The 27,163-nt window shown below is 39.5% G+C and overlaps 1 protein-coding gene across 1 annotated transcript in view; it reads left to right on the forward strand.

Moving 5' to 3' along the window:
- Aldh7a1 (aldehyde dehydrogenase 7 family member A1) overlaps positions 1-10,479 on the forward strand; it is a 32,168-nt gene extending 21,689 nt beyond the window's left edge. The window contains exons 11-18 of the mRNA XM_003477369.5: positions 436-530; positions 1,246-1,330; positions 2,002-2,108; positions 4,089-4,205; positions 5,200-5,297; positions 5,460-5,533; positions 8,625-8,700; positions 10,232-10,479. Coding sequence (XP_003477417.1) covers positions 436-530; positions 1,246-1,330; positions 2,002-2,108; positions 4,089-4,205; positions 5,200-5,297; positions 5,460-5,533; positions 8,625-8,700; positions 10,232-10,286 — 707 coding nt within the window. The 3' untranslated portion in view covers positions 10,287-10,479. The remainder of the gene's footprint in view (positions 1-435; positions 531-1,245; positions 1,331-2,001; positions 2,109-4,088; positions 4,206-5,199; positions 5,298-5,459; positions 5,534-8,624; positions 8,701-10,231) is intronic.
- Positions 10,480-27,163: the final 16,684 nt, after the last annotated feature.

The raw sequence follows: 27,163 nt of genomic DNA on the forward strand, positions 1-27,163 counted from the left end.
GGTGGCAACAATCTGAGGGCAATCTGTCATCTTTTATTGTCTGTGGGCCCAACGAGGTGGGACGGGCCACCAGATGGACACTAAGAGCAAGTAGTGCTGACAGAAGGGATGGTGACCTAAAGAGAGCCCACAGGAAGGATACAGAGCTGATGGCTGTGCATTGGAACTGGGAGAGACGAAAGATGGAAGGGTCAGTGTGAGAGCCTCCGCTCACCTGTGTATTTGGGTGACGCCCATAGAGCTCAGTGCTCTGTTCCTGTATAACATTTGCTGGAAAAAGAAGTGCATCTTTCCTCGAAGTGAGTGTGGAGCATGCTTACTGTCTGATACTTTGGACATTCTGTTGCTTTCTAAAAGTATCATTCCTTAAGAGCTAGCAAATCCATGTCTGCCTGCTTCACCAAACTGATGGGCATGTGTTTGTCCTTCTTTAAGTTTTTGAGGATGCAGATCTCAACTTAGTTGTTCCATCAGCCCTCTTTGCCGCTGTGGGCACCGCTGGCCAGAGGTGTACCACTGCGAGGAGACTGGTAAGTGTGTCTGGAGATTGTCCTGGGTTTGAGATATAACTTGCTTTTTTCTTTTCTTCCTGGGTACTGGGGAGTGAATCGAGGGCCTCCACACTGAGCTGCATCCCTGGTGCCCCTCTCTGTTTTAAATTTGCAATGGGGTTGCATTAAGTTGTAGAGGCTGAGTTTGAGCTTGTGTTCTTCCTGCCTCAGCCTCCCAGAGTGCTTAGCTTATGCATGTGCATCACCCCTGGCAAGACTCCACATTTTAGTGAAGTCTCTTACAAGCAGGTGGTACAAATACTGCTAAAAAAAAATATGTTTCCTGGATACGGTTTGCAGCAATGTGCCCCCGTTATGCTCTTGTACTCACGGCAGTTGTTAGTCAGCCAGGCACTCTACCTTTTCTCCCACTCCATGCTAGCAGTGGTCTCCTTGACACTCAGGATTTTAACATCTTCATGTAGTTAATGTTAAATAGAAATTATATGATTAAAGTCATGATTTTTTTTTCTTTTTTTTACTGGTACCGGGATCGAACTCATGACTGCCTGCTTGCAAGGCAGGTGCTTATGCCACTGAGCTAAATCCCCAGCCCTAAAGTCATGATTTTATTTGCTTTATGTTTTCAGAGATTTCAGTATTTCAAAAACTATTAACGCTATTAAGAAAATTATTATTTCAATAGTGATGCATTTACTCTGCTAGTTCCATGAATGTCTCTTCTTTCTCTTAGTTTTTGCATGAAAGCATCCATGATGAAGTCATAAGCAAACTCAAAAAGGCTTATGCGCAGATCCGTGTCGGGGACCCCCTGGAACGTGAGTATCTGGTTCTGTTTTTGAAGATAGCCCTTTTCCACAGCAGATGTTAAAGCATTCTTGATCTTCTGCTTTTTGGCGGCATCATTGCCACGGGACAGCTGGACAAACAGTGCAGAGGTCTGAGAGCCCATGAAGCAGGCTGTGAGGCATTTGGGGTGACACAGCTGATATTAGGATCCGGGCGCCTGCCATGTGCTGGTGGTGAGGCTGGGACAACAGCTGAGCTTTCCTGCCCATCACTCAGGCCCTCGTCCAGGCCAGCCCATCCTCTCAGAAGGCTGCTGTCCCCTCACCGACTTTACCACCTCTGTGGCTGCCTTTGACAGGACCCAGAGGGATTATTTTTAAAATGCATCAGATGCTGCACTGCTGGAGGCACCCTTCGCTCAGCTCTTCCCACAGCTGGCTCTGCTCAGCTGCCCTCGTCACAGGCCTGCCCTGGTTGTTCTCCCTTGTATTTCCAGCAGCCCTACAGCGGCCACACAGGGCAGCGCCAGTCTCTCCTCCTGATCGGGCAGCAGCTGTAGACTGATGCTCCCGGACACTGGTCACGCTGTAATGAATAGACTGAGCCTCCACATTTAATGAAGACTGTGGGGAGGGCTGGTGAACAGTTCCCGTGGAAAGCTGGTGTTCGTGAATGTGAAGAGATTTGCTTGTCTCCCCAGCTAATGTGCTGTATGGGCCTCTGCACAGCAAGCAGTCAGTGAGCAAGTTTCTCGGAGCAGTGGAAGAAGCAAAGAAAGGAGGCGGCACTGTGGTCTGTGGGGGCAAGGTGAGGGACAGTCCTTTCTTCCCGTAGATCCTTGCAGGGCTCTGGGCAAGTTGGTGACGGGTCCCCATTTCACGCTGTTCTTCTCCCAGTTTCTTTTACAAGGGTTTTTCCTGGAATGTTTCTCGGAGATTGCACAAGAGTCTCAGAGGCATGTTAGCTTTTGAGTTGGGTCCCTAGAACCTTCTAACGGAGCAGAGACCTTGACATAGCATAGTAGAAGACATTGTGTCCAGAACTGTTGCTTCCCATATTTATTGGCTACTTTAGACAGTGAAGGTCGGGAATCACAAAAATACATGCCATTAACATTTTATTTTAATTTAGCCCACAGAACTACTTTTGTGATCATACCCCAGTGTACTGGAAATTGAACTTGGGGAATGCTAATTAACTTCCTCACCCCTCTCCCCTTTATGTTTTGAATTTTGAGGCAAGTGTTGTGTGTGCCAAGTTACTCAGGCTGGCCTTGAACTTAGCATCTTTCTATCTCAGCCTCCCAAGTACCTGAGATTATAGGAGTGCACCACAGTACCCAGACAGGGAAACACTTCAAGGTGCTTTCTTCATGGCATGCAAGAATTTGTCTATAAAACCCGTACCTGTAAAATACAAGGCTATAGTTTTACTTCACTTAATTTAATATTCATGGAGATTTGACTCTTGTAACACAGCAGGTCTTCTCTCTAGTCTTAATTGTTGACACGTCCACCTCTAATTGTCAAGTTTGTGTGTGCATTTTTGGAGGCGGGGGGGGGGGTTGAGAGTACTGGCGACTGAACCCAGGACCTTTGAACTGAACTACATCCCTAACCTTGTTTTTTTTCATTTTTTATTTTGAGGCAAGGTCTTGCTAAATTGCCGGAGCAGGATTAGAACTCGTGATTCTTCTACCTAATCTCGAGAGAGCTGAGATTGTAGGAGTACACTGTGCTTGGATTTTTTTTTTCCTCTTTCTTATATTGTGGTTTCTCTGATGCATTTGACCCATTTTTATAGAAATAGCTTTATTCTTCGTGTAATATTTAAGTTACATAATGCAGTGTAGTATTACAGTAACAAATACAGCTGCCATCCACATGATTGAGAGTAAATACAGTTGACTCTGGATATGTGTACAGCCCAGGGGAAGAGAGCAGGACTTCAGAGGCTCCTTGGGGAGTGGATGGACCAAGAACTGCTGGTGGTGGACATTAGCTGCATTTCATAGAAGGGGAAAAAAAAAGATGTTAAGTGGAGCTGACCTAGGAACCCAGCTGCGTTGTGACTGGTTGTGAGAGTGTCTGTAGTATATCTTCTTAGAGTTTTTGGTTTTATACAACGTGCATTAGTCTGCTGTCAAAATACCACAGCTCAGGCAGTTTACACAACAACAGTGTATTTTTCCCCAGTTCCAGAGGCTGGAGTTCCAAGATAAAGGTGCTAAGGGCTGGTTTCCGGTCATAGTGTGGCCATTAGTCCTTTCTTGCACCCTTGTGTGACCTTTCTAAGATGGGGAAGATACCGGCCCTGCTGTGATGAGTTTAGCCAGTGACTTTAATTGCCTCCCTAAGGGTACTATTCCAAGTGTGCTCACACTGAGTACCAAGGTTTCAGGATAGGAATTGAGGCAGGCCCCAGTTCAGTCTACAACACAGTGAATAGAGGTTTCTTATTTCCAAATTAACCACTTTTAACAGTGTTTTGTCTTTGCTATAGCTGGGCTGTGGCACACAGCACACCTCTCTTCAAACTTTCCTCCCTTTAACATGTTTTTTTCTGACCAATTTAGGATGAGTAGGAGGAAGAGATAGTTTTCATTCAAAATGAAATATTGTTTTCAAGAGATGACTTATAAATGCTGTATATATATATATATATATATATTTTTTTTTTTTTTTTTTTTTTTTTTCTTGTCAAGTATAGGCAGAGATGGTGTCCTCTGACCCCAAGTCCTAGAAAACGAAATGCTTTCATTCTTTTTATTTCATCTCTCCACTTAAGGTTATGGATCGCCCTGGAAATTATGTGGAACCCACAATCGTGACCGGTCTCATGCACGATGCACCCATTGTTCACACAGAGACGTTTGCGCCCATTCTCTATGTCATTAAGTTTAAGGTAGAAACGAATTCTGTTTCTCTAGTCTAAGATTGAAATAAATGACGAGACTAGGAAACTATGGAGATCTGTTAGATTTCAGTCGATTCTCCTTTAGGAAGGGTTTAAAGTCATTGTGAACAGTAGAAATTTGGAGGTTTAGTTTGAATGTGAAAGGAGGACTTTAAAACTATAGTGTCTAAGGTTTGTGGAGTGTATGGTTCTCATCCCCCATGTCACCTCACTCTGGACCGTGTGACCCATCGAGCTGGCATCTCCTGGCACATGGCCTGGATGCTTCCATAGCCTAAATTCTATGTATGTGAGACAAATCAGAAGATGTTTACGGAATCTATGGACACATAGTTATAAACTACCTCCGGGCCATATCAGGATGGTTTTAACAGGAAAAGACAGCTCCCCAGCCTGAGAGAGGCCCTGGTCTCAGCAGCAAAATATTAAGGATTCATCGTGAGATTGAAGGGATTGAATGTAGCATTATGAGCAGCTAAAGAATAGCAGTAATTGTACCTTGTTGCGGTTACATGATTGCACTTATTTATGCTTTGCCTTAAATTGTGTATCACTGTTTCACAAATAGTGCTAGCAAGTATAATTCATGTCCTGAAAAGTGTGTGTTTCTCTGGGCTTTAGTTGGCAAATCTGTATTTGGTTATTGTATAAAACTCATGTCGTAGATTAAATAACTAAGTGTACATTCAGTCACAGTTCTGTGTGTTGTACATATTAAAGACTCAAATATTAGCTATTATTAATATTTAGTAGTTTAAATGGAAAAATGTACTAGCCTTTTATTTCTGGAATTATGAGGAAACACTCCCAAAGTTTAAAACTGATCTAAATTTAAAAGAAACATAGAATTAGAAAAATGTTGCTTGTTGCTTTTCACTTGCTCGCTAAAATTATTTGTGTATCTCATGAAATGAATTTAACATCAGTGAGCTTTTGCGTGAATGTTCTAACATCTAATGGCTTCCAACATTCATCCTATTAGAATGAAGAAGAGGCCTTCGCATGGAATAATGAAGTGAAACAGGGACTTTCCAGTAGCATCTTTACCAAAGATCTGGGCAGAATCTTCCGCTGGCTTGGGTACAGCTTTGTTGATTTTAACATTTGTATAAGTCGGATTTATGTGTTGAATGAATTTGAAAAAAAAGATGAATTCATTCTTTTAGCCCAGAGTCTGGGTGTTGAGTTTTCACTTTCAGTTTCCTGTGCATTGCTCTCACTGTGCCTCTGGTTTACACCTAGGCCTAAAGGATCGGACTGTGGAGTTGTAAACGTAAACATTCCAACCAACGGGGCCGAAATCGGAGGAGCATTTGGTACGTAGAGAATCGTTTCTCCTCCTCTGTGCTGAGAGGGAAAGAGAAATCAGGGGATGGTATCAGGGGAAGTGTGGTGTAGAAACGGAACCATGGCTGAGATTCTGCATCAGTCTTGCATCACCTAACATGCTTACATGAGCTTACGCTCCAACTAAAGTTGTTGCCTAAAATCCTGTATTTTCTGCTCAGATACAGTAGCAGATTAGACAGGGTCCCTTAACCTGAGATGTGTGAACCCCTGAAATGTGGTATTTGTCTTCCAGGCTGAAAATCTAAAACCCAAAAATGATTTAGAAATGCTTTGAGGCTGGAAAACTTCACATAAAATTTTTGATGTTTCTTTGAAAAGTGGGCATAATGAATTTAAATGTATTGTCTTTCACTAGATGACATACTGAATGCAGTATTCATTTTCCAATTTCTCTTGCTGGGCCGTACTTCTCTGTAACAATAAGCCAGGAGCTATTAATGCTTAAACTTAGTGAGAGGTTTTTTTTGTTGTTGCTTTTATTTTAAAAAAACTCATTCTAAAATCTTATATTCAATTTTGCTTAAACAAATCCAAAGTATAATAAGAGATTATCTTTTATTTTTAATATAAAAGCAAAACAAACTTTTGTTGTTGTTTAATTTGGTTTCTTGCAGTACTGGAGATTGAACCCAGGGCCTTTGAACTGACCTACATCCCCAGCCCTTCCTTTATTATATTTTAAGACAGGGTCTCACTAAGTTGCCCAGGCTGGGCTCACAATGGCAATTGTCTTGCCTCAGTTGCCCAGAAAGATGGGACTATAGATTCGCACCACTATGACCAGCAATAAACATGTAACACTACCTGTAAGAGTTTATATAACGAGTGGCAGTATTTTATGTTTTTAGATCAAACTCTACAGTTCCGCTTCAGTGTGAGGATTTGACAAAGGCTCCCATTTCTAGTCAGGCCCCAGCCCTGCCTCCTGGGGGGGCAGCAGAATTCATGGGAGTCCATCCGTTGCTTCTGGGCATTTCTATCCCATTTCTTACACTGTCTGATGGACTATTCTTCCTTTAAGCTTTCATACTTAGTTTTTAAGAATTTTGAGAAAGTCTTTCAATGGAAATAACAGTTCACCCATACTTTATTCCTCCTCTTTCCCAGCGGCTACTTTTAGACTGTTCTTATTAGAAGAAAAAAGTAAACTTACCTTTGAATTTACATCTTTTTTTTCTAAATAATGTAATGTAACTGCTGTCTCTGATAAATGACATTATTGACCCTCTAGATTAACTCCTTGAGCCTTCTTCTTGCTTTCGCTGTATTTTCCCAGTTTATGACATAGCATTGCATGGACCTAGGTCCAGGGAAAAGGGCGCATGGACTTGCAGGAGCTCTTTCCAAGGGAATTACATAGGTGTGCTTAATTCCTCCAGTGCCAGATTGGGATGGTGTGGCGAGGCTCTTCTAGGACTGATCACAGAGGCGCCTTCGGTCTAGCATATACCGAGATCCCAGATTCCCAGAAGGAGCAAACATGTTTAACATAAGCCACACTATTTACAGTAACAACAGTTTAAACCAAGTGGAGTCTTAAATTCATAAATGAGACTGTTACCAAAGAGTTGATTATCTGATTTCATTTTCTATTCTTTTCCATTTTCCATCTCTTTAGTTGTCTTTGTGGGAGATTTCCTAAAATTTTTCTTCTGTTGATTTTTCTAACTTCTATTATTAAAAAGAACTCTTAAGACTTACTGCTTATATTTTGATGGCATGCTTTCAAAGAGTATCCTTTTCTTGTTTAAGGAGTCATTATCTTCTGGAAACTTTTACTAAAATAGCTTTTAACATTTTTCAGTAGGGAATATACGTATACAGTAGAAAAAATAGATAAGCATAAACAAAAATAAGATTGTCTTCCAACTGTCTAGATATTTCCATTCAATACATTAATTTTTGTACACTTTTTTTTTTAGTAGCAGGGATCAAACACATGAACTTGTACTTGCACTTAATTAATTTATTTTTTATTTGATTTTTAAAGTGGATAAAACAGAATGAAACCAATCAAAACAAACCACTGTAAAAGATGTAGGACTTCAAAACATTATGAAATCAACAATAGTTGCCATAATGCTTATTGGTATTTTCAAAATAGCTGCAGATAACTTCAGCCATAGTAAAAAATCAAGCAGAATAGAATATAATAGAATAGAAGCAATAAAAACAAAACAATGAACGCAGTAAAGTACTTCAGACCAAGCCTATAGTAAATCCAAAGTTACCATAATATGTCTTGCTATCGTTGAAACAATTGCCCATTGGATTTGATGTAATCAAACAAAACAAAAGAAAATAAAACCCAACCCAACAAAACAATGAAAATGATATAGGACTTCATAACAAGACTGCAAAGAATCAACAGTGGTTGCAGCCCTCAGGAGATTCCCCTAGATGTCACATTGCTATCACTATCCACTAAACCTACGATCAGACCACTAGCCCTAGACCTCAATGTGAGTGAAACACCAGTGCACCGTGACAGGCAGCCATCACAGCCTGTGTTTCTCCGGATAAGCCAGTCGCTGGTGGTGGTGGTGGTGGGGTAGCGATTGTACTTCTTTGCCAGCCCATGTGCCGGAAGGGGCTGGGGTCTGACTATTCCAGTCCAGCAGCAGCCTGTGCATGGTGCTGGTTCCCAGACTGGGCTTGCTTCCTGATGTGGCCTCCTTAATTTATTTTTATATGTACATATTTACTTAAGGGTTTCTTCTGTTTCTTGATACATTTCTATTTTTAATTCCTTAGATTTTTTTACTTCTTTTTTTCATTTATTTATGGTTTCTGTTTTTTATTTGTTTGTATAGGAAATACACTTAGCTAAATATAGAGTAACTGGTTGTGTAGTTCTGGTCTCCTTGTGATACTTTTTCCTTTTTTTTTTTTTTTTTTATCGGTACCAGGGATCGAACTCACGACTGCCTGCTTGCAAGGGAGGCGCTTATGCCACTGAGCTAAATCCCCAGCCCCTCTCCTTGTGATACTAAGCAAAAGTTCACAAAGGTGTAAAAACCTGCTACAAAGCTGTGCAATGCTTTTGTGTTTCTGTAGGAGGGGAAAAGCACACTGGTGGAGGCCGGGAGTCTGGCAGCGACGCGTGGAAACAGTACATGAGGAGATCCACATGGTATGCACAGGCTTCGGGAAACTGGTTTGGTCTTAGAGATGTGGAAATATGTGTTACCCTCTTGTACTTTCTGTTTTGTCTTCATGTAGTTTTACTGGACTTTATTTTTTCTAACATTTGGTAGCTATTTCCTCTCAGAGAATCCAGTTTCTCCCCCCTCCATTTTGCACGGTAGATTGAGCATCCATAACCAAAAATGCTCCCAAATCTCAAATTATTTGAGCCCTGACATGGTGCTTTATGTGTAATTTTCCACCTGACCATGTGACAGGTCAGAGTCAGAATGCAGCTGAACTAAAAATGTTGCGCACCATCAGGGCAGGTATGTGGAGTACATATGCAACAGAAATGAATTTCATGATAAACTTGGGTTCCATTCCCAAGACATCTGATAGCTATGCAAATGTTCCAACTTCCCCGGAATCTGAAACACTTCTGATCCCACACATTTCACAGAAGGGTACTCCAGCTGAATTAGTTTTCTAGCATTTTGTGCTGCTTCGGCCAGTGCCCAGCACCCTACCTGAGACTGCCTTGGCGGTGACTTTTATCTGGCCGACAGTGCAGGGGCAGTACACATGTAGGTCCACCAGCAGGAGGAGGAGGAGGAGGAAGCTGTCTCTGTCATTCCCTGAATGTACTTTCCACCTGGGCGGTCTGTGGAAGCCGAGGGAGAAGCCTGGCACATTGGGAGAGGCCAGCTTCCGTAGTGTGTGGGACCCTAGAGAAGGATGAGGTCACTGCCCACATATGCATAGCGGGAGAGGCTGCTTCTGGGAAGTTTCGGTCAGGACTTGTTGCTTGCAGTAGCGCAGTATGTGGGGTTAGTTCCACAGGGTGCTGTAATGTAGAAAGAGTACTTGGCAGAGAGCCTACATGTACCTGGCGGAAGCGAGCTTGCTGCTGCTTGTCAGTCCGACCCTGGGCTGTTCTTCAGCTCCTGACAGCCTCAGGTGTGTCTGAGGGACGTTAGCTGAGGTGTATCAATCCCTGACACGTGCATGCTCTTTGTTAGCTTCTCATGCTTCCAAATCTGCCCCGTCCTACTTACTTTTCTTGTGTACTGGAGGACTAGACTGGCATACACTTAGCTGTGGCTTTTCTGAACCATTTAGTGGGGACATTTTCCTCTCAAAAGAAAATGAGATGTCTTGCAGGTCACGAGTTAATAGGGAAGCTTCCCTTTTTTCTAAATTGTAAATATTTTCTTTCTATTGAAATGGGAATGTTTATGTTTTCCCTGCTAATTCAATACAGATCATTGAGAGAGATAAAGTTACAGACCTTGCTCAAAAGAACATTTTTCTTGTGTGAAAAAATTTGAGTAACATGTACATATATACACGCCCTCCAAACTTCTGTGGTTCTCTTTTATGATATGGGATACATACTGACATTATTTTGTGTCCTACATTATTTTCTTCACTAACTTATAACTTGTTAATATAAAAGATCTATATATTTTAACAGTGTGAAAGAATATATTTTATGCATGTACTGTCATTTAATATTGTTTTTTTTCCCCCTCCAGTACCATCAACTACAGTAAGGACCTTCCACTAGCCCAAGGACTCAAGTTTGAGTAAATGTGTTTCAGCTGACATTTCTTAATGTTTTGTAGGAATTCTGTAGCTACCCCGAAGACCAAGAATAGTAAACTTTGCCTTGAATAAATGTATCATTTTGAATATGACAGTGGCTAATCTCCTCTGACCCCCAAGTGCTGACTAAATCAGGAGACTAATTTTTTAAAAAATAAAAATGTTCCCACCCTAACAATGTTTACTGAAAATTAATGAGTGGATGGATTTTTGTCCCCAATTGTTTTTTAAAATGTTTTTTTTTTTTTACAAGTTGAAGCCACTTTAGAACAGGTATGTGCCACACTAGGAATTTAGAACAGAGTAGAGAAAAAATGGAAGTCTTGGCAGTAGATAAAGGGTGCCTGTGAGGCAAGAAGGGATTCCGTGCTGAATAATGATTCATGTTAGCTTTCTATGGCATGCATTAGAAAAAGTGTGACCCAAAGAAAGATGTGTCCTTAGACGCCAGGGACCGATATTGGGATTGAATGTTGTGCTGTGTTTAAAATGACAAAGGGTGTTTACCACCAGTTATGTCTCTGGCCCATGATGGCTGTGTAAGTGTGGAAGAGATTTATAGAATAAACACAGATTTCACTCTTGGTCCAGAACCTGCTGCCTGCCAAGGCCATTGAAGCTGAAGCTATGCCTGTGCAAAATTCCAGTGCATCGCCCCTGGCCGCCTCTTGCGCCCTGTACCGTTTTCTTTAGCTCTCAGGCTTCTGCTGTTCCATTTGGAATTGTGCTGAGCTGTGTTCCTCTGCTGCAGCAGCACATGCTCACAGAGAACTTGGGGATAGCTCCTTGGTCTTTGATGAGAGACTGGCTCCTTGCTGGAAGTCTGCACTTTTTTGAACCACTTCTGCCTGGAAACCCCGTCTTCCTGGCACTGTGCTCTCCTGCTGTGAAGCAGCTGCCACCTCTTTAACTGGTGTCAGGTTAGACTGGACAAAGGTCTTTGGAGAGGCCGTCAGGATGTGTGATTTGTGCAGTTCATGAAGAGTTTGGGGTTAAGGCACAGAGAAATAAGCAAATGAAAAAGTAAACAACTGTCAGTGCCATAGGGAAGGAAAGGTGTTCATGATGTCGTGTGGCCTGCTGTGGATGGCGTTTATCTACTGTGTTGTGGTCACCGATGAATGCAAGCTGGATATCTGTGACGTACCGATTGAAAGGACGTTCAGAGGGAGAAACTGGTGATGAGGGGAGGTGAAAAACAACAGTTCTTTGTTTTCTGTAATTAAAATCAATAGTGCCTAAAATTACTAAAGCAAACAGTAGCAACACAGGCTTATTAAAATAGGGCTGTACGTTCTAGGATTGATTCTTTAAATTAAAAAAAAACATAAAAATTAAACACAAAGGAAAGTGACATTGGAGAACTGATTACTTGGAACCCTATATTTCCAGACCCCCTTCCACTTCTAGCACACATATGTGTGTATTTATTTGCTCCATTATTGAACTGAGGACAACTTTAAAATATTTTATGAAGTGATCTTACAGAAAGCCAACTTTTCCTCCGTATTTTCAAGTTTTGTATAGACTTGATCATCTTGTATTGAGAGTTGTACTCCTAAAAGTAAGCAGTTAAAAAGTCATGCCATTTGGGCACTAATTTAAAAAGTGTTTTTTAAAATTTTCTTTTTCATCACAATGTGTAGGAATTCTTACCCTGTTTTATTTTTGAAGCACTTTATTGCGTAATGGGCCATTTTTATTTTGTGAAGGACTTTTTTTTTCAAATTATACCTCTTTGTTCTTTTGCTTATCAATGTTTTTAACCATAAAAATAAAAACATACACCTGTAGGTGTAGCCAGCTGTGTATTTGAAGGTGCTAGGTATCATATTGCTGGTTATACGGAACTTTGCATGGCTGTGTGGTTCCTCCTAAGTTGTGGCACCACTACCGACAGTTCCAGCCTCCTTTTGTGTGTGAAGAATTGAGTATGCTTGCCTTTGCCACCACATGAAACCCTAGCAATCGTAGAGTCTTGTACTTCTCCTGTCCCTGGACAGAGCACCCAGTCAGGTGGAGCCTACAGAGAGGCCCTGCGGTTCTATAGCTAGAAGGACTTGGTTCCTAGTGCTCCCAGTGAAGACTTCACACAGTGGGCAGGAGGCCTTTTTCTCAAAGGAAACAGGGATGGATTGTATAATATCTTCCATTCCTTTTTTTTTTAAGTGAAAAAAATCGAAAAGCAAACAACAAAAATGACAACAAAAGAAAAACAATAGTGATACAGGGTTTCAAAACAAGGTGTTAGGAATTTAACAATGTTTGTTATATTGCATATTTTTATCTTCAAAATAGTTCAGATTACCAGACACAGCCATGCAAACTTGATCAAACAATATGAGCACTAACTGTTCTTTTCCTTAAATCCATTCCTTTCTAAGCGAGTCTCCAGCTTCATTTGTCTTGTTCTGTAACCAAGGAACACTGTAACGTTCTGTCTCTTGGGAATATTGAGATGACCCAGGACTACACCCTTGTTCTGTTCTTTCTGGGCGCTTTTTGTTTTTGTTGTTTGCGTTCCTGGGAGTGGAATCCAGGGCCTTGTGGATTCTTGGCAAATGCTGTATGACTAAGCTTCACCCCGGCTCTTGCCCCAACACTGGCTGAATAACTTCACTCTGAAAGGTTGCAAACTTGGGAAGTTGGTTTGGACTGTTTTTAATTTTAATATTTTAGATGAGACTCCTCATTTGCTATGCTCACAGATATCTTACACCTGGCTCGACCCATTTGTTTGTCCTGGCTCCCTTTTTTATTTGCCTGATTTCTGGAGACATTTGTAATGGTCACTTGTTTTGCAGTTTCTGTCCTCTTCACACTTACTGTCCTTTCCGCATTACCACTCAAGCTCAGTTTCATTTGTGGTGTTGGTTTTTAATGTTGAAGATGCACGAAAAGATTAAGTGGCTGCTGTTATTTATCAGCCCCAGAAACTGTTTGTCTTGATGCACTGAAAGTTTGAATTTCTCACACAGTCGAACCTATTGATTTTTCAATAATTTTTCCAATTTAAGTTTAGAAAGTTAGGTTACTAATATTTCCCTCTGTGTTCTTTTTAAATGCTTTCCATGTTCATTTTTGTTTGGTTTGGTTTGCCTTTCTGAAATGGGGTCTTGCTATGTGTCTTAGGGATAATCTCAAAATTCTGGGCTCAAGTGATCCTCTGATCTTAGGCTCCCAGGTGTCCAGGACTATAAGCCCACCAATGGATCCCAAACAATGGGGACCCTCTAGTGTGTCCCAAAGCCTATTGTGTGACATGCTCAACCTGTTCAGTGAACTCAATCTGTTTTTTCAGGTGAGAATGACAACTATATTCATGTCATCAGATAAAGTGGCCTCATTCAAAAATTGGAACTGTGGGGGTGATGAAGCCAGCACTGGGCTTGTAGTTTGCATTAATTTTGATATGTATTTTCAAAACCCAATAATACTTGTACCCAGTTAAATATTCAAGTGAGAAGAGAGAATGTTTATTTTAAAATATGACCCATTTTCCCTCATGTTCTATCCTACCACTTGTGCCCACTCACCTGATCTACCAAAATTTCTTCTGTTTTTTATCTCTGTATTTCTTTTTTAATTTATTTTTTAACCAATGCACAAAAGCAAAAATTACGCATATTAATGCCATACCATTTTCTCACACTGCACATGTGTCTCAGTTTTGGTAAACCTACCAGGTAATTAGCCAAAATGAGTAAAACACAAAATCACTGAGGAACTTCATCAGAAGACTCTTAAGACTACCAACAGAAAGAAAACTGCATTTAAAGAAAGCATAAGAGCCCTACTTAAATTACAGGTTCACTGTTCCATGAGAAAGTGGGTACAGAGTACACATATTTTCTCTTCTGCAAAGAAGTGAGATAACTTTCTTAAGGTAGCTCACTGGCTCGAGTTTATTTTTTTTAAGTTATGAGAGCCATGCCAGAGCTTTTAGAAAAGCAATCACTGTGGGCAGCACATTTTAATGGCTTCAAATGGGTCCTAAACTTGGTTGTATGACATATTTAACCTGTTCAGTGAACTCAATTTGTTCCTTCAGGTGAAAATGACAACTATGTTCAAGTCAGAAGATAAGGTGGCTGCATTCAAAGCCAAATTGGAACTATGGGGGTGATGAATGAACACTGGGATTTGTTTTCTTTTTATTTTAAAGAGAATAAAACCAAGTAAAGTAAAACAGAATAAAGCCAATCAAAACAAACCAGTGTAAGTGACATGGGACTTCAAAAGAATATGAAATCAACAATGGTTACCATAATACCTCTCATCGTGTTCAAAGTAGCTGCAGATACCATCAGACAGTAAAAATCAAAACAATAAAATACAACCAATAACAAATCAGTGGAATGCAGTAAAGAACTGGAAAACAAGACGATAGTAAGTTCAAAATAACTACCAAAATATATCTTGCTGTTTTTGAAAGAGCTGTCCATTCCATTGGATATAACAAAATCAAAACAAACCCAATCCAACAAAACAATGGAAATGATACAGGACTTCAAGATAATAGAGAGTTAACAATGGCTACCATCTTCAGAAAGAGATCCCCAATAGATGCCACTCTGTTATACCCAAAGGATGCATACTGTTATCCTCTGAATAGATGATCATCAGATACCAGCCCCAGACCTGTAAAGTCAGAGAAACTCCAAATGAGCCTCAAATTGTACTTCACCTCAATAACTATCATTGCAGCATGTTTTTCCAGATCAGCTGGTCACTTGGGGGTGGTGGGTGGTGGTGGGTAGTATTGGCTCTTCTTGTTTCCCAGCCCGTGTGGCAGAATGGGCTGGGTTCTGGCTGTCCCCTGACAGTGACAGGCTGTGCGTGGTGCTGGTTTGCAGGGAGGGCTTGCCTGTTCACTTCTTGTTCTCTTCCATCACAGTCTGCAAATGACGCTGACTCATGGAAAAAGACTGGAGTCTGGGATTTTTTAAAAATTTTATTTAAAGAAAGACTAAACAAAACAAAATAGGTAGAAATAATACATACGTTCAGAGAAAAAAATAAGAAATCACTAGTTGATGTTTACATATTGTCGTTTTACAAATAGTTTTTCAAGATACAAAAGTGGAACATATAAAGTGGGAATTCAAACATTCAACTGTCCAACAAAAACTTAGTAACATGCATGGTTGTCAATCCTATACACTTAAACATACATGCAGTTACCCATATTTTCAATTATGTTGAGATTGAACAAACCCAAGCAGGCTAATATCACTCTGAACAAAGAATAATACTTTTGCTGGGTTTCACATTATGACACGCTAGGATCAGCACTAGGTACTTTAGTATCTTTTTCTTCAAAGTATGTGTTCATTTCATCATGTATCATAAGATCTGTTCTCATAAACTGTTTATAGATTCTACACATGTATGAATCTTAACATGTATTTCTATCCTTTCTATATTAGAGGGAGAAACAAAACAAAGCAAAACAAAACAAAATATATTCCTGTAAACACATGAAGTGAAAAAAACATATAAGACCATTGTACAAAGAGTTCTACCATGGTTCCTGTGTTGTCTCTTGTTATCTCCAATAGAATTGGCTACATCATCAGACATAGTATAATTGAATATATCAGTATATAACAATATTAATAAAAACACAACTTTGTATATAGTATAGAACTTCAAAAACAGGCAGTTATCAAACCAGAATGTGTATCGTAGAGTCTTGTCATCTTCAGTGTAGTTGCCTATACTCTCAGACTTGATACTATCAATCATATCAGTTTTGAATAAAATGTCGATATCAAACAGCAATCAAACCAGATTTAACTAAGATCAGTCATGATAAAACAGTGTAAGTCATACAGGGCTCCAGATTAAGTTAATAGGAAATTAAAGATGATTACTGTGCTATATCCTGATGTTTTTGGGATAGCTGTCTGTGCCCTCAAATCTAATGCAAGTAAACAAACTATGGCAGAATAAAATCTATCAGAAAAAATAGAATAAAATCTAAGTAGAGTGGTGAGAGTAATGTTGGTTTTAAATCTTGATATACTATTAAGAATATCTTCTGCCATCTTTTTTAAGACTCCCTTCCCCCTTTCACTTCCCCAGGGTACACTGTGCATTTTTGGGTCTGACCAAGACCCTTGGTTTTAAACTGGGGTGGGGAGAGCAACCTGCTATTTACCTAAGTGTTTCCAAACCTTCTCTCTCCTGGACTTGATCTCTAATTGTATTCCTTTATCTATTAAAGCCTGTCTTTCCAACCTATCCACAAATACTGGTCTAGTTGCCCCTATTACTCTCTGGTTCTCTGTCACATAGACATTGTTTTCTCACATTTGATTTTCAATCCATGTATTCTTTTTCATGTTAATTGTATTTCCTATAAATAGCATCTTGGTGGACCCTGCCTCCTGATCTACTCCACGTGTGGTTCTTTTTTTTTTTTTTTAATTTAGTGTATCAAGGCCATCTATATCAGAGATTATAACCAATCTTCTCTGCCTCATTTCTGTTATGCTGTTTTTTTTGCCATCAGTTGTCTGCTTATCTTCTTCATTCTGTTCTCTCTTTTTTTTATGGGTACCAGGGATTGAACTCATGACCACACGCTTGCAAGGCAGGTGCTTATGTCACAGAGCTAAATCCCCAGTCCCCTTCATTCTGTATTCTGCTCCATTCATTGAGGCCTCTCTGCCACTGTTCCTGAAATCCTAGTACTTTTCTCTCTCTCTAGCATGCCCTGCAGTATTCTCTGTAGAGTTGGGTTGGTGGTTGAGAATTTCCCCAGTTCCTCTTTGCCTTGGAAGCATCTTGTTTCTCCATTAATTTCTAGAGACAGTTTAGCAGGGTATATCAATCAGGGATGGAGGTTATTTTCTTTCAGGGCTTGGAATATTTCACTCCAGGCTCTTCTTGACTTGATGGTTTGTGTCAAGAAGTCTGCCATTATTCTGATGGGCCTTCCTCTGTAGTTATCTGTTTCTTGTCTCTAATAGCTTTTAATATTCTGTTCTTATATTGAATTTCTGGGATCTTGATTATTATATGCCTAGGGGTAGCTCTGTTTTGGTTGTAGGTGGCTGGAGTTTTGTATGCCTCATATATCAGAATATCATTTCCTTTTCCTATATTTGGAAAGTTTTCCTTAATTATTTCTGTGGATAACTTTTGTAGTTCCTTTGTTTGTACCCCTGATTCTTCATTCACATTCTTTATTCTCAAGTTGTCGATCCTCTTGTCATCTTCTAGCCTTTATATTGTTACTGCTTGTTTCCTTGTTATTTTTAAAAAGTTTTCCCTTTCATACTCCCACATTGCAAAATTGTCCTCCAGGTTGGATAATCTGTCCTTAGTTTCTTTCAAGCTGATTTGCCATCTTTCCATAGAGCTTTTAATTTCCTGGTGATCTCTTTGAATTTGCTTCATGTATTCTATTTTTTTTATATTCTTCATCAAATAGTTCTCTCCTTTTTTGAGTTCCTTCCTTCTTCCATCTGTGTCTGCTTGAGGGGTGCTTATTATCTCTTTTATTAATCTTCTTATATCTTGCTTTATTTGGCTAAATATTTCACTTTTAAACTCATCTATGAGGTCCCGAATATATCTCTTTATGTCCACTGGCGCCGTGTCTGATATTGCATGTTTGCTGTTCTCATTCTCCTTTGTATTTACCTATCCTAGGTCAGTGTTCTCAGGGTTGGGACCTGTTGGTTTTTTTTGTTGTTGTTGTTGTTGTTTCCTCTTCCCATCTTTTTTGTTTCTTCCAGGAGGCCCCAGTTTCTTTCTTTGTTGGTTACAATTCTTCTGAATCATGCTGGCAAGATGACCCATTACACTGCTGTGTGCTAGTGAGTTGCAGACAGGGACAGCGCATGCTGGCCCCTCCCTCTGGGTCAGTCAAGCTGCTGTGGCCTGCACTCTATTACTTTGTGCTGCCTCCCCTCTGGGTCAGTCAAACTTCTGAGGCTTCCCTGGGTCAGTGTGTGCCACTGCCAGAGGGAATTGATTTCGGATAACCTATAGGGTCTCAGCAGGTCATGTGACCCAGGCCTCACTCCACCAATCCTGTTCGGGAAGGGAACAACTGGCTGAAGTCACTGCTGCCCCTTGTACTTGCCAGTCCTGCCTGGTCCCAGAATGTCATCTGCTGGAGCCTCCCTTTCTGTGGAATGGCTCCACTCCCGTCACTCACCACAGGTCGATTCAGGCACCCTGCCAACTCAGCTCTCCATTCGGCTCACAGACCCCTAACGTCAGTGTAACTTCCCTCCAGTAAGTTGAAGCAGTGGGATCTTGGACAGCTTGGCAAGTCATGGTGGGACCTCGGACAGCTCAGCAAGTTGCCTGCAATGGCAGGAACGCTGAACCTTTAGCTGTTCCAATCATAGCACCAGGACTGTGTGTTTGGTTGCTTCTTCTCACCTTAATTTCCTCTTGGGAAGAGAGAATTCATCTCCCTCTGTTTGGGGCTCCCCACTCTATATTATGTTGTATTCTAAGTTGACTATCTCAGGGAGCCTCCGTAGCCAGTTGTTATCTATCCACTATCTTTGCCAGTCACCTCCAAGCCTGGGATTTTTGATGTTTGAAATATTAGTGGAAAATTTGAGAGAGACTGAGACAGGGCCCCCCTTTTTTTTAAACTAGGAGGTTTATGATCACTTGGCTTTCAAAAGAGTTTAACAGTACTTCTCAACCATAAAAGCCCTATGGGTTGGTAAGGATTGAATTAAAAACTCAGTGACTGTCCTTGTTTGAAAAGGCTCAATGGCATGTGACTACAAATGATGGAATTAAAAGTGTGTCTGAGACAACTTCAAAGCCCCCTATGCTTTTGTGTTAAAGTTAAGATAGATTATCCTGAGACTGCCACTAAGGCACTGAAAAGTCTTGAATTTCCAACATCCTATCTTTGTGAAGTAGGGTTTTCTGTTTTCTTAGAAAAACAAAATTATGGAGTAGACTGGACATGCACAAGACACTTTGGTTGTCACTACCTCCATCACCCCCAGATAGAACTGTATCGTTGCAGGGAAGCAAGCTTAGGGCTCCCACCGAGTGTGCATTATTGTGAATTGTGTAGTGATTTCATTATACATTATACATTGTGTAATAATAGAAATAAAGTATGTAATAAATGTAATACTCTTGAATTACTATTAAAATACTTTCTCCCTTCCTAGTCTGTGGAAAAATAATCTCCCATGAAACCAGTGCATGGTGCCAGAAAGCTTGGAGATTGCAGTTCTGAAGCACAAGGGCCAGACTTTAGCTTCCCTATGCTGTCTGCCTATAATAGAGCCTCTGTATTTCTGGATCTCATATTTTCCTCTCCCTTTATGCTCTTTTGCTGGAAAAAATCCTGTAGAAATTTCCTAGCAATGATTATTTTGGGGATTGTTATGGTTTGTGTTCTGATGCCACCAAGCCTCATGCAATCATGGACACAGCTGAATATAGCATTTATGATTGGTTCATTGTCTAGCATTGGGATTGGTGGTATCAGTGCTGCACACAGCCAGAGGTGGAGCTGACATACAATGTAAGGTGGGAAAGAGGCATGATTTCCCTCTTTTACCCTGTTTGTTATTTCTGTTTGTGGCTGCCGTGAACAGTTATCCCTCAGCCATGCCACTCTGCCTTGAAGCTAGCTTAGTATGGACTGAAACCTCCAAAAACTGTAAGCTAAATAAACCTTCTTTTGCTTCACTTTGGGCACCAAGTGTTTTGTCTCAACAACAAGAGAAACATAACCAAGACTGGGGTACAGTAATTTGAAAAAAAAGTCTTTCCATTAAAGGAAAAGACTATCTCCACATCGATTGCAGGTGATATTCGGGACATAAAATTTTGAAATAGTTTTGTTTTTCCATTGGAATAGTTCATAAATATTTTGTAGTATATTGATATTTTAGTCTTTAATCCATTTAGAATTTGAATAAATGTTATGATTTGTCTAAATTTCGCCTTTAAATATTTCCCCTTTAAATATTTAAGCAATCTCCTCAATGCTAATTTGACAAATGGGGTTTTTTCTTCCTTTGTGAGGCTTATTATGTATTCTAATTCACACCAGTATGTTTTTAGGCTGTGCTCTGATTCACTAATTGGTGTGTGTGTGTGTGTGTGTTTACACATGTACTGAATAAATTATTGTAGCCTTTAAAATTCTTTTTATTAAATTTGTTTTAGAATCTCATAACCATTATTTATGTGACCTTCAGAAAGTGATCTAACCTTTCTTATTTCCCATTTTTAAAAACCCAAATCCTTGTTCATGCTAGGCTCCAGTGCTGAGCTCAATCTCTAGTCCTTTTTATATTTTTATGTTGATCAAGGTTAGGTTATCACACTGGCCTCAAAGTTTGCCTTAGTCTCCAGATAGCTGGCATTTCAGGCACATGGGCTCATGCCTGCCTTTGGACTGGCCTGTGGACCATAATAGTTTGGCTTCTTTTTGGAAGGTAAAGAATCCAGTTCTGTCTTTAGCACAGATGGAATGTTTTAGAAGGCTTATTAGCCACACTCAGTTTTTTCTTTCAACATTTTCTCTCCTATACTGTGTCCTTTGGGGTTGATCACTAAGAACTGTTTAATTTGGGCTATGTTTGTTCCTGTGTGCTGGGGATCACTCCAGGGCCACGTATATGTTAGGAAAATGGTCTGCAACTGAGCTGTGCCCCAGCCTCGGTCTGCTTACTTTTGACTGTGTTAGTAAATAGTGGTAGTAAATCAGAGCAGAAGAGGGTCATGGTATTCATTTCCCACTTCCTTCCTGCTAGCCCTTAGTAACTATTACCAATGATTTTATGACCACATTGTGTCAGCCCTGCTGCTGTGGATCCTGCTAACATTGCTCCATTTCCTCTGTCTGTAGGCTGAAATGGCATGCTGCTAAGGACTTTGTCTCCTTATCCATGGGTCAGATAGCATGTAATAATCAACCTTCTTGTTGGAATGAGAAAATTTCAACTGTCTTAGGCTTTTTGTTTCATTACTCAAACTTTCTTGGAAGGAGCAAGCAATAACATGGATAATTAATACCTTTGAGGGAATTTACCTGCCCACTGGCCAGTGGGGAGCAGAATACCTGGATCAATGCTGAGATCAAGGCCAGATAATTCCTCTAAAGTGGAGTGTCATCATAGGTAAGAAACATGGATGCTACTCAGCTTAGCCAACACATTTCCATCAAATGGAAACAGTGATACTTGTCACAGACAACTGTAAAGATTAAAGAGAACTATAAAAGTAATAGTGTGCCTGGGGCATCCTGCCTAGTGCAAGGCGAGAACTGACTAATGCATCTTCTCTGGGGTTTTTCCATGTTGATTTTTGTAGTTATAAATATCTTAGTTATCTCATTAAAAATTTAGAAACATTTTTCAGGCTATGACTTATACATGCGGTGTGTATATTGATTTGTTCAGAGATTTAGGGTTCCATGCATAATTTTGTAGCTTATTTCAGGCACTGTCTTAACTTTTAAATTTACTCCTGTATGTTTTATGAGTTCAGTTATTGTAAATAGGATCCCTCCCACTTTATGCATATGTTTTTGCAGAGCATATATATTTTCCAAGTTAGTTTAGGCTTGAAAATAGAAACATGGATCCAACAGCTGCTCACAGTTTGCTTTTGCTGCTGCAAGTCCTTATAATCTGCCAATCGCAGGGTTTTAGGAATCTGGCAGATTTAGGTACATCAAACAGTCCGTAGGTGTCGCTGTTGGGCAGAGAAAACGTCTGTTGGGGGAAAGGCGTCGAACTGATTCTGGCCTCTAGGCGTGTTTCCCTCAGCCGACTGGGTGAGCTTAGCGCCACACTTTGAGTGTGTGTGGTGAGGAGAGGAAACCCACAGCTCTGTGCATGGAAGCCAAGGGCTTCACCAACTGAGCTGCGTCCCCAGCCCTCAGATGCTGCACTTTTATGAGCTGCTTTTTTTTTTTAAGGCTGTATTCTTTTATTTAAAGAAAAAAACAAAAACAAAACAAAACAGAAAGGGTAGAAATAATACATAATTTCAAAAAAAATAGTAAGAAATCATTGGTTGATAGTCACATATTGTCCTCTTGCAAATAGTTGCTCAAGTTACAAAAGCGAGACTGCAAACATTTCTGTTCAACTATCCAACAAAAACTTGGTAATATGAAAAACACACATGCAGTTATGTCCTGTAGAGCACTTTTTTTTTATTTAAAGAGAAAAAAGAAAGGAGGAAGAAAAAACAAAGCAGTAAAAGGATACAAGTAATACAGAATTTCAAGAAAAAAATATACAGTAAGGAATCACTAGTTAATAGATTACATATCGTCATCTTAGAAATAGTTGTCCAAATTACAAAATTAAAGCATACAAAGTGGACATTCATACAGTGAGATTGCAGACAGTTTTGTTCAATGATCCAACAAAAACTCAGTAATATGGTTTTCTATCCTACACACTTAAATATACATGCAGTTATATCCTTTAGACCACTTTCTTTTCCTCTGTTTTTTACAATAACAATTACACTTTTTGGGTTTTATTACTCCCACAGTTCTTATTAATTTTTTTGAAGAGAATAAAACCAAATGTGACAAAACAAAACAGAATCAGAACAGAAGGATGGACATAATACATGATGCAAAAATAGAGTACCAGGTGATCAAAAGTGGTTACCATTATGCCTCTTGCTATCTTAAAAAGAGTTGCCTATATCATCAGGTATAATAGAGTTGAACAAAACAGTACAGAACAAGACCAATAAAACCTACACTGGAGACCTTACAGGACTTCAAAAGAAGATAATAGTCAAACCATAATGGGCATCATAGTAAATTTTATTGCCTTCAAAGTGGTTGCCTATACCCTCAAAGTTGATACTATCAAACAAAACAGAATATAGTAAAATCAGACAGAGCAAGATGGGGAGAGCAATACCGGGGTTCAAATCAGGTTAATAGGAAAACAAAAAAGTTACTATAATATATCCCGCTATTTTTAAATTTAGTTTTTCCTTAATTAAAAAAATAAGAAAAAATAAATTAATTTTAAAAAGGGGGGAGATTGAGATAAAAGAGCACATTGTAATAGAACAACACAGGTCACAACCGAATGATTTAAGCATCATAGTGTTTCACCACCAGATAACCTGACTTAATAGTAGTCAGCATAGTGTCTCTTTCCTTGAATTATTTGAGTATAACTTCATATACTATAGCTCAAACATATCAAGACAGTGTGAAGCCATTCAAGAGAATGAAAGAATTACAGGGTATTTTAGAACCAGGTAACAGAAACCAAACAACGGTTTCTATATTATCTCTTTGCCTATAAAAATTTTGCTTATACTATTGCATATAGTAAATATAATAAGATACAACATGTTAAAACCAATGGAAACAGACAAACAACAGCTTGATGGGACTTCCAAAACAAGATGATATTAAATCAGCACTAGCTATTATGATGTCTTGTTTTCTTCAAAATAGCTATTTGTACTATCATAGACAATAAAATTGAACAACCCAGTTTAAAAACATTCCAATTAATGAGTGAAAACATTATATGGCTTCAAACCAATATGATTGGGAATCATGATTACTACATACTTTTATGTATTCTTATCATTTCTTACACAAGGGAAACTATTTGGTGTTCATACATGTGAGTTTGATTTATTTCACTTATGAGTATGGTCTCAAGCTGTGTCCATTTATTTATAAATATCTCAATGTGATCATTCTTTATTAGCTGAGTAGTACTCTATTGTATAAAAATACCACAACTTCTTTATCCATTCCTCAGTTGATGGACGCTTAGGTTGTTCCCAAGATCTGGCTATTACAAATTGTGCTGCTATAAACATTGGGTGCACCTACATCACTTGGTATGATGTTTTCAGTTCTTCTGGGAATATGCCTAGAAGTGGAATAGCTGGGTCAAGTGGGGCTTCCAATCCTAGCTTTCTGAGAAATCTCCAGACTGACCTCCACAATGGTTGCACCAGTCTACACTCCCACCAACAGTGTAGGAGAGTTCCTTTTTCCCCACAGTCTCTCCAGCAATTGTTGTTGGTGGTTTTCTTGATCCTGGCCATTCTTTCAGGAGTGAGATGGAATCTCAGTGTGGTTTTATTTTGCATTTTTCTGATGACTAATGATGATGAACATTTTTTCATGTATTTATTTGCTGTTTGTATTTCTTCATCTGAGAAGTGTGTATTCATCTCAGATGCCCATTTTTGATCGGGTCTTTGAATTTTGGGGGTCTGATTTTTTTTAGTTCTTTATATGTTTTAGACAAAAGTCCTTTGTCTGAGGGGCAGTTCACTAAGACTTTTTCCCAGTTTGTGGATTTTCTTTTCACTATGCTGGAGATTTCTTTGATGTGCAGAAACTTTTTAATAAGAAGTGATCCCAATTATTTACTCTGGGAAGTATTTCCTGTGCAGTTTGAGTCCTGTTCATGAATTCTCTACCTACTCCCATGTCTTCAAGGTTTTTATCCAATTTGTCTTCCAATAGATTTAGTGTTTCTGTTTTAATATTTAGATCTTTGATCCATTTAGATTTTATTTTAGTACATGGTGATAGGCATGGGTCTAATTTTAGTTTTCAGCATATGGAGAGCCAGTTTTTCCAACACCATTTATTAAAGAGACTGTCGTTTTTCCAGTGAACCTGTTTGGCTCCTTTATCAAAGATAAGGTGGTTGAGTGTGTTTGTAGTTGTGGTTGTATCTTCTAATTTATTCCATTGATCTTCAGCTCTGTTTTGATTCCAGTACCATGTTGATTTTACTACAGTTACTTTGTAGTATAACTTCAAATCAGGGATTGTGATGCCTCCTGCCTTGCCTTTGCTGCTTAGAATTGTCCTTGCTATTCTGGGTCTCTTCTCACTCCAGATGAATTTTAGGAGTTATTTCTTAAGATCTATGAGGTATGTTGATGGTATTTTTATCGGGGTTGCACTGAATGTGGATAACAGTTTTGGGAGAATGGCCATTTTCACAATATTTATTCTTCCTATCCATGAGCAAGGGATGTCTTTCTATTTTCTGAGATCATCTTCAATTTCATTTTTCAGTGTATTATAATTTTCCCTGTATAGGTCTTTCACTTCTTTCATGAGAGTAATTCCTAAATATTTCATTTTTTTGGTTCCTAGTGTGAAGGGTGTGGCTTCTCTTATTTCTCTCTCTGTGATTTTGTTGTTAGTGTATAAGAATGCTCTTGATTTTTGAGTATTGATTTTGTATCCAGCCACATTGCTGAATTTATTTATTATATCTAGGAGTCTTTCAATGGAGTTTGGAGGGTCTTCTATGTAAAGTATCATGTCATCTGTAAATAACAATAGTTTAACTTCTTCTTTTCCTATCTTTATGCCTTGTATTTCTCTTTCTTGTCTAATTGCTCTGGCTAGTATTTCCAGTACTATATTAAATAGGAGCAGTGAGAAGGGACGTTCTTGTCTTGTGCCTGATTTTAAAGTAAAGGCCTTCCATTTTTGGCCAAGCTGCTTTTCTTTGCAGCACTGTTGGCAGCTAACTGTCCTACCAGCCTTGTGTTCTCTCCACACATCACTAGGGCTTCTGTGGGTTATTCTCCTCAGGCAAACCCATAAGCCCTGATGTGTCAAAGAGAAAAAATGTTGTCTATAATTGAGGTTTGTTTTTAAAATTTAATACATGTAGGTCAAGCCTTTTACTTTCCTCCCACTCCCTCTTCCTCACAGTGAGAATGTGTGAGGCCTGACCATTTTGGATAACTCCACTGGACATTCTGTTGTCCTTATTTACATTTGCCCAACTCTGTATTTCAGACCCTTTCTGAAGCATTTAACAAATATAGACTCAGGTAATTTTCATAACAACCCTAGGAAGCAGACACTACACTGAGTTGCTTCTAATTGGAGAGGAAACTGAGGTACAGAGAAGTTGAGCTACTTTCCCCGTGGCTAAGTGATGGATTGAGATTTGACTCCCAGTGGCTGGGCCCAGCCCTCGTGAATGCGAACAGTGTACCTGAAGTTGTAAAGCTCTTAGAGGCACTCCTTTCCTGGCTATTTTTCTTAATAACTCTTCTCTTTTTCTTTTGCAATATTTTTAATTTTCATTTTGACATCACAAACTTACAGGAAAGTTGCAAGTAATAGATACAGAACTTGCCCCTCCCCAACTATTTGACTCTATTGTGAATATGATGCCCCTTCCCTCCCAAATACTTCAGTGTGTATCTCCCACGAAGGATGATGCTTTCCTCTGTAACTATGGTCTACCATCAAAATCTGGAAATACACAGTTTATCTTCGCAACTGTCCAATGTGTGCCAGACTGAATTGTGCAAAAGAGTGAGAGAAATCTGAGCCAAGCATGGTGGTACACCCCCAATAATCCTAGCACTCTGGGAGATTGAGGCAGGAGGCTTGAAAGTTTGAGCCTATTCTGGGCAACTTAGTGATTTATCAAGAGTTTATCTTAAAATAAAAAAAATGAAAAAGAGCTGACTCACATCTTGGGTTCATTAAAAATAAGGAATATTTTTTCTGTAAATGCAGATTTTTGTGTCAGAATGAAGCTAGGGTTTGATTTTCTGTTCTCTTTCCGCTTATTTGCTGAGTGTAAGGAGCACTATGCCTGTAGCTTCAGCTGGCAGAATAGAGAGGTGCTGTGGGCATAGGTCTCAGAGATGGGTCACCCATGTTCTAGGTGTCTCTAAGAAACCGAGTGACCTTAGAGAAATAATGATTTCTCTGTCCAGCTTTCTTAATTATAAATTAATGAACAGAGAATGACTGGTGTCCCATGAGCCAAAATTAACTTTGTGCTGCATTTGGGACTCAGTTTGCACAAGAGTCCAGTTTAAGTCTCTTCAGGTGGAGGCTCTGCCCCCTA

This window comes from Cavia porcellus, unplaced genomic scaffold (genome assembly GCF_034190915.1).
Source record: "Cavia porcellus strain 051 isolate PalLab524CR breed Dunkin Hartley unplaced genomic scaffold, mCavPor4.1 scaffold_21, whole genome shotgun sequence".
Taxonomy (NCBI): domain Eukaryota; kingdom Metazoa; phylum Chordata; class Mammalia; order Rodentia; family Caviidae; genus Cavia; species Cavia porcellus.